Source organism: Dipteris shenzhenensis, chromosome 15 (genome assembly GCF_047967505.1).
Source record: "Dipteris shenzhenensis isolate YYH24624 ecotype China chromosome 15, Dip_SZ_1.0, whole genome shotgun sequence".
In the NCBI taxonomy this organism is placed as follows: domain Eukaryota; kingdom Viridiplantae; phylum Streptophyta; class Polypodiopsida; order Gleicheniales; family Dipteridaceae; genus Dipteris; species Dipteris shenzhenensis.
The window spans coordinates 54,851,066-54,863,813 of NC_141610.1; the positions used below are offsets into that span (position 1 = coordinate 54,851,066).

Sequence of the window (12,748 nt, forward strand, 5' to 3'; positions counted from 1 at the left end):
GGGATATGAATGGATGCAGACACTCTGATATCAATTCCAAAACAAGTGTGAAGAAAATAAAAGAAAAAATCAAGTAAATATGATGAAATAAAGCTACACGGAGTAGCAAGCAAAGTGAAAAGGAAAGACTCAAATGTAGCACTAAAGCAAAAGGCCAACTGTAAATATGAAGCAACAAAGCAAGCACTAAATGAAGGGCAAGCAAGTCACAACAAAATAATAAGAGACAAGTGCATAGTTAAAAGAAGACAATACATAAAGAAAAGAAACAAATTATAGGAATGAAGTACAGTAGGTGTCAGGTTCATAGCAACGAAAGAAAAGCTAAAGGCTAAGTAGCAAATCAAGAGTGATAGTTCTTTTTCTTCTCCTCTTGCATTTCTATGTCATCCTAAGATACAAAATGTCTAAGAAGTGACTATCAAAACACGCGGCAGACACATAAATGCACACACATAGACGTGAATTGGATGTGGAGTGATTCTAGGTGCTCGGGGGGGTCACTATGTATAAACCCTCTATATCACGTGCGTTCAAGGCCTATATTTAAAATCCCTTATCTGTAAATTTTTTCATTAATAAAATGTACCCCTTTTCTATACAAATCTGTAAATTTTTTTCAAAACTATTTTAAATAGTCCCTTATGTATATTTATTTCTGTAAATTTTAGGAATAAAAAATATCCTTCTGTTGAACTCACGTGATAGGGTTACATATGATGAGTGACCCCCCCGAGTCTAGGTGTAACTAGTGGAGTGGTGAGTGATTTAAGGTGTGAATGGTGGAATGAAAATGCATAAAAGGGCATGGCCCACTTCATTGTATAGATTCCCCTTTTTGGAAATAAATTGTAGATTCTCATGGAATTTGACATCTCTATTTGATTGTTGTCTTTATCAATCTAGATATTAAGTTCTTCATCCTCTCTTTCATTTCCATTGCATTCTCTATCCATGAATCCCAGTTCTTCATCCCTCTCTTTCATTTCCATTGCATTCTCTATCCATGAATCCCATTTAGAAGTTTTGACCCCCTAAGACCATCCATGTCTACCATGAATCCCATTTAGAAGTTTTGACCCCCTAAGACCATCCACGTCTAAGATAACTAGATTTGTTCTTCATCCCTCTCTTTCATTTCCATTGCATTCTCTATCCATGAATCCCATTTAGAAGTTTTGACCCCCTAAGACCATCCATTGTTGACCCCTTAAGACCATCCATGTCTAAGATAACTTGAGAATCCTTGACCACCGAATCTAGGAAGAGTCCTTGCTAGAAATTGTATTCTCATATTCGAACTGTCTTCTATGTGCTAAGCCCCTAAGCTTCTTACTTGTATTTTCTAAAGCCCTATGGTATCCTATTTTTCAAAAGCATATAACGTGACAATATTGTCCATTCCTATACCACTTGCCATGTAGAGCAAACGCTAAACTCTTTTCTCCCTAAAGTTTACAAATTTTCCTTCTATAGATAATTAAAAAGACAAAATATAGATAACCTTTGAGGAGGAAATCAGATTCCTATAAATGCTTTCTTGCAAAGCTTGTTGTAAGTTTCTATTAATGCTTTTCATGGAATTGAAATTCTTGCAATTCATTTTTGCAAATGTTGAATTTGTCTTTTGCTTTATTTTTCTTCTCATCATATGGAATGTAGTTTACCTTTTCATTACTTGATGAGTAAGCAAGGGGAGTTGATTTTCGAGACAACCAAGGTTATTGAATGGAAGAAAGGTGCAACCAAGGTTCTTGAAGAAAGGTGCTTTCTTAAATTTTAGAAAGCTGCTTTCTTAATTTTACGAAAGATGGAGTTGACACCTTGAGAAGGTTCTCTATTGAATCTTGTACCTGCCGTTATAAAGGGTCAAAAGCCAAGCTCTTCCATTTAGCTTCCTTGGAAAAGTACATTAGTTTGAGATATGAACACACGCGAAAGGAATAAGCTTTTTACATCTTGAGACAAATCGAGTCATTTATGATTGAACCTACCATAAGCATAAAATACTTATTTGCCCATACGGACACATTTGGCCACGGGTATTGTTAGCTATCTAGGAGGAGAAAATTATGCACAGAAATGATCAAAGTTCAACCTGCAGGTGCATATTGTTGCTATGGCCACCCGGTCCGTTGTGGTTTGATGCCTTGTAGAAGATGTGGAGGTCTTGATCTTCTTCTTCTTCTTCTGAAGGCACAACTCTCTTCCAAATCCAATGCTTCCTCCACACTTGATCAATGGCGTCCATGTGAATGTTTTTTGTTTCCGGCACCAAGAGGAGCACGAACAAGGACATGATCACAACCCAGCCTGCAAAGAAGAGGAATATGCCATACTGCATGGCACACAAGGTGGACAAGAAGGCTTGGGCGATGGCGAACGTGATGCTCAGGTTCACAAACACCACAATGCTCTGCCCAGCAGAGCGCATCTCCAACGGAAACATCTCGCTACATATCAACCACGTCATGGGTCCCCACGACCAGCCAAAGCCTGCCACAAATATGCATATCAACAGCACTACTGCAATAGCTGAGGTATGCGAAATTTCTTGCACGCCTTCATGTTTCAGTGCCGTTCCCAGTATTGCAGCGATGGCAACCTACATGCAGGAGTAAGTATGGATTGATGGATCAGTGATAGAAAGTTAAAGAACGCTACCGCATATTACATGCACAATTCTAGAACGCAAACCCCATTGGACAAGTATCAGTGATATATCAGTAGTATGTCAGTACCTGAGAGACCAGCATCTGGATGCCGGCCTCCAGCAACAGAAGTCTGCGCCCTAGCTTATCCACCAACAGCATAGATATGATTGTGGAAGTAACGTTGACTCCCCCGACGATGGCAGCTGAGTACAAACTCGCGTTGCTTTTGAATCCTAGCGTCGCGAACAGAACAGGTGCGTAGAACATCACAGCGTTGATCCCGGTGAGCTGCTGGAAAAGGGAAAGCAGTACGGAAATTATCAATTGGGGCCGGTTTTTCTTTTTCAGAATGCTTCTGAATGGATACTGGATGGCCTTTGCCGTAAGGCTCGCCCTCATCATTTCCTCGAATTCTTCTTCTACGTTCTTGGTCCCCCGCACTTTTTGAAGAACAGACTTTCCTTCTTCCAATCGACCTCGTTCAATTAGGCTGATTGGACTCTCAACTAGCACGATGCCTCCCAGTGCTAACATCAGTCCAGGTATGCCCGCTCCAGCGAGAGCGATTCTCCATCCAGAGGACACAAGGAACCCCACGCTGTAGTTCACAATGTTGGCACAAAAGATTCCGATTGCGATGTTCATTTGGAACATAATGTTCAAAAGGCCTCTCAACTTGGGCGGTGCTATCTCGGAAAGATATATAGGTGCCGCCTGTCCATGAGAGTCCACCAATGATCGATTGGAATAGTACAGATACAGGTTGGAGGTGCTCTAATGTTGCTATTTACAAAACAAAGGGACTTCTTGAATCGTAAGGTGCTCTAATGTTGTTATGTACAAAACGAAGGGACTTCTTGAATCTTACATGCAGGAAAACATGACGTACAACAAAGCAGACGATGAAAACATTCATGATTCAGAACAAAAGTATCGGCTGCACCTGATTGGCAAATCCAGTTCCAAACCCAAGGAGAGTACGACCAACAATAAGCATGGCCAGATTCTGGCCTCCAGCGGTCAGCAGTACACCAATTACAGAGAGGAACCCAGCTATGATCAGTGTTGGCCTCCTCCCACGACTCCTCGTTATGTACGATGCTACAAACGTAGATATTAAGCCCGCCATATACATCGACGACGTGAAGGCCTGAAGGCCTTGATCATCGAACTTGCAGTAGTGACTTTCCTCGGCCTTCTTGCTACTCTCCAACAGTTTGGGAAAGAACTGGTCCAGGAAATCATGCATGGATGCGACCCCCCCTGCGTCAGAACTTTAGGGATAATTTACTGAGAGTAGAAGATTAACGTTAGCGAGATAAAAACTGAGCTCCAATCAAAGCTCGTCGACAAGAAGCAGTCATTGTATAATTCGATTACGGACCATGTAAAGAGTCACAAGGGACACACCAGATATACCGATGTTATACCCAAATATTAGGCCGCTACTGGAAGCCGTCAGGGCTGAGAGAACAACATATGATGTTATCACCTGCCCGGGGTTGGGTGAGTCTGTTGCAGGGGCGCTGCGCAATGAGCTCATCTTGAATAGTCTAGCGATGCAACCCATCTCCAGGCTTGTAAGGGATGATCAGCTGTTAGAGAAAACTCGCATCATGCCTGATACCTCTGCAGCAGGAAGAGGGAGGCTGGCTGCATGGCACCTGCAATATGAGAGTAACAAAAGGCGCTGCGCTGCACTGATTCGATAATCAAATGTGGGTTCAACTGGAGATGGAAATGTTGAGAGGAGAGGAGGCACCTAATTCTAGGGGGTTACTACTAATTGTTGCATGCGCCTCCTCTAGTTGCTGTTCACTCTTTTAGAATTCATGGAGCATGCCACAACATCCAGTCTTATGTTCATGTTCCATTAGTTCGTTGGCATTGGTGCTTCTATTTTCGGAAACAATGTTGTAACTTTACTCCAAGAGAAGAGAGAAAAACGGATAAGATCCGGAATGAAAGAAGGACCCTAAAAACCCCACGAGGCTATGATTTTACTAGAGAGTTTTGCCCTCCATGAACAAGTGTTGCCATCATCTTGTTGCATTCCAAGGTGAGCACTAAAGTGTCTCTCCCTCCTATTATGCTATAAATGCTGGTGTAGGTTAGCGTCCAAGCTATGAGGCTCATAATACAAGTTTGGCTGATTAGATACTAAGGGCCTTAGCACATGGATGGGGCTACCATGGGTTTAGGATGGGAATCTTTTTGTCATCATTACTCCCATCCTACACCAAGTGGTCTAGGATGGATTTAGAATTAGAGTAGCCACTTTTTCTCCCATCCTGGACCATGGCCTCTAGACCCTAGCAGCCAAAATGGGTTCCTCCTTTTTAGGGATTCAAAAACATGGAAGGATGACATGTGTCCTTGTCCCCACAAGGTCCGGGGGCCACCTCTTAAACACATGAAATGATGCCATGTGTCCTCTTCCTCCTAAACCCATCCCTAGTTCTTTTTTTGTTAGCACATGGTGGGATGGGAATAGGATAGAGATATGCATGGGACCACTTGGGACCACCTTTTCCCATTCCCATCCTATTTCTTCCCATGTGCTAAGCCCCTAAGTTTGAGGTTGGTATCCTTTAGTAAACAAAAAAGTACGTACACATTCATATATCTCCTTCTATCTCTTACTACTTGCACCATATATTTAGATGAAGGAGATTTCTACTATGATTTCTACTCTTGGCTACTCCATTTTCATAAATTTGTAGCTATCAAACTGCTGATCTTTTGAATAGTAATCATGTGAAATTTGATTGTAATTTTGAAGACAAAATTCCCATGAACCTCCAAGTGATTATTGCATCTTGAACAACATCAGCCAGAGAGAGGGACACAAAGAATTAGTTTTGTATATCTCGTTTCTTCATATCAATGTAACTCATCGTTATGCATATCTTCCTAGTGAGAGAGAGGTAGGGAGAGGAGGAGGAAGCACATTAACACATTAGTTATGCATGTCTTCATGGCGCAAGAGAGGAAGGGACAGAGAAGGAAGCACCACTAGAAGCACTTATAAGTCATAGTAGCCAAGTAAATTTAGTAGAGCAATCATGGTTTACCCCTTAGTTGCTTACCATTGGCATTGTAAACTTTCATGTAATATAAACGTCGCCTAAGAGCACAAGAAAGGTCTATTTATTTGTCTTATGTTTTTTCAAAAATTAACTTTTCATAATATTTTCTAAATGATTCTATCCTCAATATAAGAGCTAGTAATATGTGCTTGCAATAATGAATAAGGGCATGTTGCTTTAAAATCTTTGAGCAATAAAAACTTCCATGGATGACTATTTTGCATTCATTTTCTATGGCAAAATGAAAGAGCTGATGACTATAATATTCATCAAATGATAGAATCATTATTTTTCCTTATTTCCTTACCCTTTCCTTAACTCGACTTGTGTTAATGCATGCACATCTCGATTGCAAGTTGCTTTGGTTCTTTTATTATTTGGATGATAGCTTCAATCCTTTTCTTGTAGTAGTTCATGCATCTTTCATGGTATTCTAGTAACAGCTGATGCATCTTTCCAAGTGTTCTTTCCTCGATCTTCAAGAAGAGTAGCTTGCAACATAGCTATCATATATGCTCGCACTAGTGATGTTCAATATCTTGGTCAAAATAGCTCAAGATTCTAGTACGTTTTAATTTTAAAAATGCATGTTTTTTAATTAAAGTTAGTAAAAAGTATTCACATGCAATAGCCACATGTTTTTCCATCAATTGTAAGAAATCGAGCTGATTGGGGATACACTGTGTGGTAGCTTAAAACACCATAAGGTATTCATGAATATATCATGCGATGTTATATTGGATATGCCGAATGTTATCTTGATGACACCACATGGTAAGTTGTAGCTTGCATGACTGACACATATCCACCTTGTGGTAGCTTTTAACACATGGTAACATGCGATCGCCTGCTTTGTTGCATGGTAGCCCATTATACCATGTGGTAAATTTGTGCTAGGTCTATAAAATATCCCTCTACCCTCATTCACTGCATTCAATACCTAATCTGTTGCTCACATGTTGCTTCCTTCATCTTCTTCTAGTGAGTTTTTAGTCTTCTTTAGAAGGTTACTTTTGTAATGTTTATATTTATTAGTTAGGATTGGTGTGTATCAAGAAATTGCTAGCCTAATCACTCCTAACTTACATGTGTATGCATGTGTGTGTGTGTGTGTATGTGTGTGTGTGTGTGTGTGTGTGTGTGTGTGTGTGTGTAAAAAAACCTTTTACAACACGACACGCAAAGCTCAAATAAGGGTGGATAAAAATTGTTTTATTATATGGGTATATATAAATAAAATTTGGTACAAAAGTGTCGAATCCATCAAGTAGTCGAGGCTCCGAGGTCAGGGTCCACTTACTTGCCACCATCCAAACCAACCAGTTGTTAGAATAGTGAAGTTGAATTTGGGTAGACATGTAATGCGTGTATCCCTTGGCTTGTTATCACTTTACCAAAGAACTTGAACAAACTATTCAGATTTCTAAAATAAAAAGGAGCTTTTAAAGGAAATTAAGCAAGAAACTAAAGGGCGTATATATTTTGAACCTAAATATAGTTCTAAAGGCTAACAAATGAAAGTGAAGGTGACCAAGGGCTTTAGTTAATCCAGCATATAATATCACTAGCCTAGAAGTGTCGTCGCTGAAGCGACGTCAACAGTACTTAACATAGCCACCATAAGGTCATACAAGCTAGGAACCAACTAAGCCTTCACGAAGGAATCGAGACCAGAGAGTGCACAAGAGAAGCCATGAAAGTTTCTTGGAGTGGTGGATCAAGGGAATATATGCGCTCAGAATCCATACGATACACAGGAAAGCAAGGCAACGAAAATACCTTAATGGCAACAAGTCAAGACGGTAGGAGGGAGGCCTACGTCGGCATCTGAGACAGCATCAATAAACCAGCAATCGGGTGCACTTGAGAGAATAAGGGCATGATGACACGATGAGTCGATGAAGCAAGGCAATGCTTAAGGGTGCAGTAGTAGAAAAGTGAGTTGGGCTACATGATAGTCATCGTCAAGAAGGGCATGCTGATGAGAGAAGCCATTGGAGAGCTGAGGTGATCCATGAAGGTAGCATAGGGGGAGTTGGGAGTAAAAGGCCGGACCTTGAGAGGAGTATCCACCATGAACTAGCTCATGGGGAGGTAGGAGGAAATTGGTAGAAGAGGGAAGTGAGGAGCATGATGAAAGTTTGGATAGGTCAACATTTATTGCGATCGATCATTTAATACAAAAGCTCATACAATACAAAGACATTAGGTCTAGAGGAAGAGTAAAAGTAAAACAAGGGAAAACTAGAGTCATTACTACGTGGGAGCAAAAAATTATTGTAGCACATAAATGTGACTTGTCAAAGAAATTAGAATTGAGAGAGAGAGAGAGAGAGACCATGCATGCGTGCGTGCGTGCCTATGTGTGTGTGCATGTGTGTGTGTGGGTGGATGTGTGGGTGGGTGGGTGTGTGATCGAGAGAGAGAGTATAGAAAGTGTAAGAGAGAGAGAGAGAGAGAGAGAGAGAGAGAGAGAGAGAGAGAGAGAGAGAGAGAGAGTGTGTGTGTGTGTGTGTTTAAAAAAAGAACTTTTAACAACACGACACATGAAGCTCAAATAAGGGTGAATAAAAAATGGTTTTGTCATATGGGTGTATATAAATAAAAGTTGGTAGAAAAGTGTCAAATCTATCAGATAGTCGAGGCTCCGAAGTCAGGGTCCATTTACCTCCCACCATCCAAACCAACCAGTTGTTAGAATAATGAAGTTGAATTTGGGTAGACAGGTAATGCTTGTATCCCCTAGCTTGTTATCGCTTTACCAAAGAACTTGAACAAACCGTTCAAATTTCTAAAATAAAAAGGAGCTTTTAAAGGAAATTAAGGAAGAAACTAAAGGAGGTATGCATTTTAAAGCAAAAAAAGAACCTAAATATAGTTCTAAAGGCTCACCTTAGGCTAACAAATGAAAGTGAAGGTGACCAAGGGCTTTAGTTAATTAAAAAAGTATAGTATACCACACAGTTCTCAACCAATCAAATGAATGAAGGAAGGTAAACCACTCCCTTGCATAAGAAAAGCCTAACTTATCAAGCAATTACCTTTAAAAATTAATTTAACAAGAATTACATGGGGAAAACTTGTTTTTTTAAATTGATTGAGTTTGAATATATCAATTACACTGGTCTTCTTTGAAAACATCAATCGAGAATTGAGATGAAGAGGGGGGTCATCCCTACCCCCATTTTTTGGCCTATCACATGGTGGCCTTAGTGAAGGCTAGGGCTACTTCGAAAGCAAAAAAACATTTTCTTAGCTTTATTTTGTAAATACTATTTTGTTCCACGTGTGCCTCCAATTCCCACAATTTTTCCCTCTTTTCCTCACTTCTATTTCAAGGCTCTCTCTCTCTCTCTCTCTCTCTCTCTCTCTCTCTCTCTTCTCAAGCTCTCAAGCTTCTGGAATATCTCCATGCCCACACTATCGCAATGCAGCCAAGAAGCTGCACCCTTTTGCTCCTCCATCACTTCCAACTCCTTCTGGGCAGGCTTTATGAATGACAAAATTCAATCAACTTGTTTTAAAAATTAAAAAATTAAAAGTTACAAGGGGGAAAAACTTATATTATCTATTTAGTCAGACACAGCAAATAACTCGAAAATAGGATAAAAGAGCCTTTTATAGAGGAGGGAAAAAAGAAAAAATGGAGGGGTCCACAAAAAAGGCTTTGGTGTTAAGATTGTCTTTAGCTTAAGGCCAATTATTTGAGATCCTTGCAATGTAGGCACTTCTCAAGGTGAAATATGAGGTAAAGAAGCAACAGTCAACCACAAGGTTAACTAGGCCAAAACACGTGTAAGTGGCATACAGATAATACTTCCACCACGTAACGTCGCCACAAGAATAAGAGCGGTACTCAGATGATCATCATGAAGCCAGGGAAAAGCATGGAAGGGGCGCAATGAGTTGAGGGAAGAGAATGGAAGGGGTGCAATATCAAAGGAGGTAAATGACAAAAGACAAGCTAGCAAGCAAAGAGAACCAAACCACTCGAAATGCTACACCATAGTCTAGACTAGACCACCAATTATGAGGTAGAGATAAAGCAATGTAGAAATGAACCAAGAAATGAAGTACATGCACATTACCATGAGTGCTTGTACAATAGGAAACACGGGCAATAAGTGCAACGCCTACCTGTTAGATATCAATGCTCCACTCTTGTGTAACTATGCGGGAACTAGCTAACTCTACTTGTAAGCCTTTCATATGAGGAGAAGGCATTTGAGTAGCTCGGTTATCTGGTAGGTCCTGGTTTGGACACCAGATGGGAGCATTGGGTGGCCTGATGGCTGGACAGCTTCAAATAGAGTTGGCACACTGCCAACTAGGCTACATGCAAGTGTGGGAAGGCATCCCATGAGTGACTGCACTAAGGGTAGATGGAGCATTTCCCGAGGTAGCCCACTCTTAGGTTGCGGGGCCCGTTTGGAGCCCCAGACGAGATCCCAGATCGCTGTGGGCTGAACGGCAACCGTAGGTTTGTTGCTCTATTCTGCACCACAGTTCTATCATAAGGTCGGTGGCCTATTTTGGGACCAACTTCTAGTCAGACGATTTGGGGGACTGGGTCGGTCTCCCAATTGAGTCTAATTGACTACGACTGGTGGCCATATAACAGCAAGCTCGTGAAGCCCATTATCATCACTGGCTATAGCAACCCTGATTCCTTAGCATCCAGCCTCCGTCCTCTACTGTTTCTAGCATGCCATCGAAGCTTCTCTCACAGGAGCGCACGGTTAGAAGGTAGCGCCATCTATCGTATCAGTTTTATAGTAATCAAATTTTTGATTCTCCATACTATCTGCTTTTCTCTCTTGCATATGAGATCCTATTATCTGTTGAGCACAGACATTGTATTGTCTTCTTACATGGTATCAGAGCTTGGGCTCTAGCAAGAAGATTTGGTAGTGTGTTTCTATTTGCAAGCAGATTGTGAGAGATGGCCCAGTCCATAAGACTGCGAATCCCACCGTTCGACGAAAGCGAAAAGTTGGACGGCAATAAGTATCCACTCTAGAAGTTCAAGATGAAGACCATCCTAAGCGCATATGAGCTTTGGGATACTGCTATTGGGGTGGACCTGAAGCCAGTTCCGAGACCGAATCCAGCCAATGCAACACAACAGATAGTACCAACTGTGGATGATATTCTCACGTCGACAAGAAGAAATGCAGATGCAGTGTGTTCTATTGTCTGCAGTGTAAGTGATTCTATCATGGCGTTAATTCAACATGTCACCACAGCGGAGGAGGCATGGACGGTCTTGAAAAATCAATACGAGACCATGAATCAGACGCGGATTCAGAATCTAGAGACTCAACTCATGAACAAAAATTGTCTGAGTCTGAAATGGTAGAGAAGTTCATCACTAGGGTGAAGAATCTATGCGATCAAATGACTGCGATTGGCATCACCATCACTTGCAAGAATCTAGCACGAAGGTGCATACGGATTCTCCCACCAAAGTACGATGGTCTTATTATGGCACTGAATATGCAAAACAGAAATCTGCCCCTCAACTTTGATAATTTCAATGCAATGCTTCTAGAGGAGGAGATGCGTCAAAAGACGAGGACTGGAGAAGATTCGGCTTTCTCAGTTGGATCAAAGAAAGGTAAGGGTAAGGACTCTGGTAACCCATCTTATTCTGATGATAAAAAGAGAAAGAAGAAGATCAAGTGCTTCTATTGCAACTAGGCAAGGCACAAGCAGAATGAGTGCTAAAAGAAGATTGCAGATGAGAAGAACGGAGTAAAGAAAGAGTCTAGAAATAGCATGTAGGTAGTACCAGTAGAGATGCTCGTAGCAATTGAGGAGATTTGCACGCAAGCAATTCATGTACTTGCGGATGAACCTTGAATTATTAACAGTGGTGCATCATGCCACATGACCAGTCGGAAGGATTGGTATACCTCTCTACATCTAGTAGGGAATGACATCTTGGTAGCAGTCGGCAATGATGCAAAATGTCCAACAAAAGGAAAAGGTATGATTGCTCTCAAGTTAGATGGAGTTGTAAAATAGTTGTCCGACATTCTTTATGTGCCAGATATCAAGAGGAACTTGTTGTCCATTTCTACGATCACGGATCGGGACCTCAAAGTTCACTTCGATAAGAATGGTGCACAGATTTTGGATCTTCAAGGGAAGGTCATTGGTAAAGGTACACGGTGCAACAACATCTACGAACTCTCATATTTTAGTGCTCGAGCTGATGTCAGCAACACTAAGCTGTGGCATGATAGGCTTGGTCATCTAAAGCTTAGTTCTTTAAAGGAGATGCATAAAAGTGGAATGATTGCAGACCTACCAGACATTACAGATCTGCCTGATGTATGTGAAGCTTGCATGATGGGCAAGCAGCATTGGCAACCCTTTCCTAAAGAGGCCAGTAGGGCAAAGGCTCCTCTAGAGCTCGTTCACATGGACCTCTGCAGAAAGATGGAGACGGAAGCTTTGGGTGGTTCCTACTACTTCATGACGCTGATCGATGACTATAGTAGAAGGATATGGATATACTTCCTGAAGACTAAAGATGAGGCTTTTATTAAGTTCAAAGAATGGCATGTAATGGTCGAGAAAGAACGGGAAGGAAGGTGAAGAAGTTAAGATTAGACAGAGGTGGTGAGTTCACATCAAGTGAATTCGAAAGTTACTGCAAAAGTCACGAGATTAAGAGGCAGAAACTCCTGCCACATACATCACAGCAAAATGGAGTAGCAGAACATAAGATGCACGTTATCTATGAAATGGGCAGGAGTATGATGAAAGGGAAAGATTTGCCAAAGACTTTCTGGGCTGAAGCATCTAACATGGCAGTTTACATTTTGAATCGTAGCTACACGAAGGCTATGAATGGGATGACTCCACCTGCAGGCCTTTTCTGGTAAGAAACCTTCAGCTGCACATTTTAGAGTTTTTGGATGTGACTGTTTTGTGCATGCTCTGTGCATGTCCCTGATGCTAATAGGACCAAATGGGAACGGAAGAGCCGGAAGTGTA

At 41.3% G+C, this 12,748-nt stretch overlaps 1 protein-coding gene across 1 annotated transcript; it reads right to left on the bottom strand.

Moving 5' to 3' along the window:
* Positions 1–2,086: 2,086 nt before the first annotated feature.
* Positions 2,087–4,224, bottom strand: LOC147894004 (sugar transport protein MST4-like). The gene is made up of 4 exons (XM_087386404.1): positions 4,065–4,224; positions 3,598–3,917; positions 2,742–3,368; positions 2,087–2,605 (listed from the first exon to the last, which is right to left on the bottom strand). Exons 1-4 carry the CDS (start codon positions 4,222–4,224, stop codon positions 2,087–2,089), a joined length of 1,626 nt encoding a protein of 541 aa, XP_087242530.1.
* Between the last annotated feature and the right edge of the window lie 8,524 nt (positions 4,225–12,748).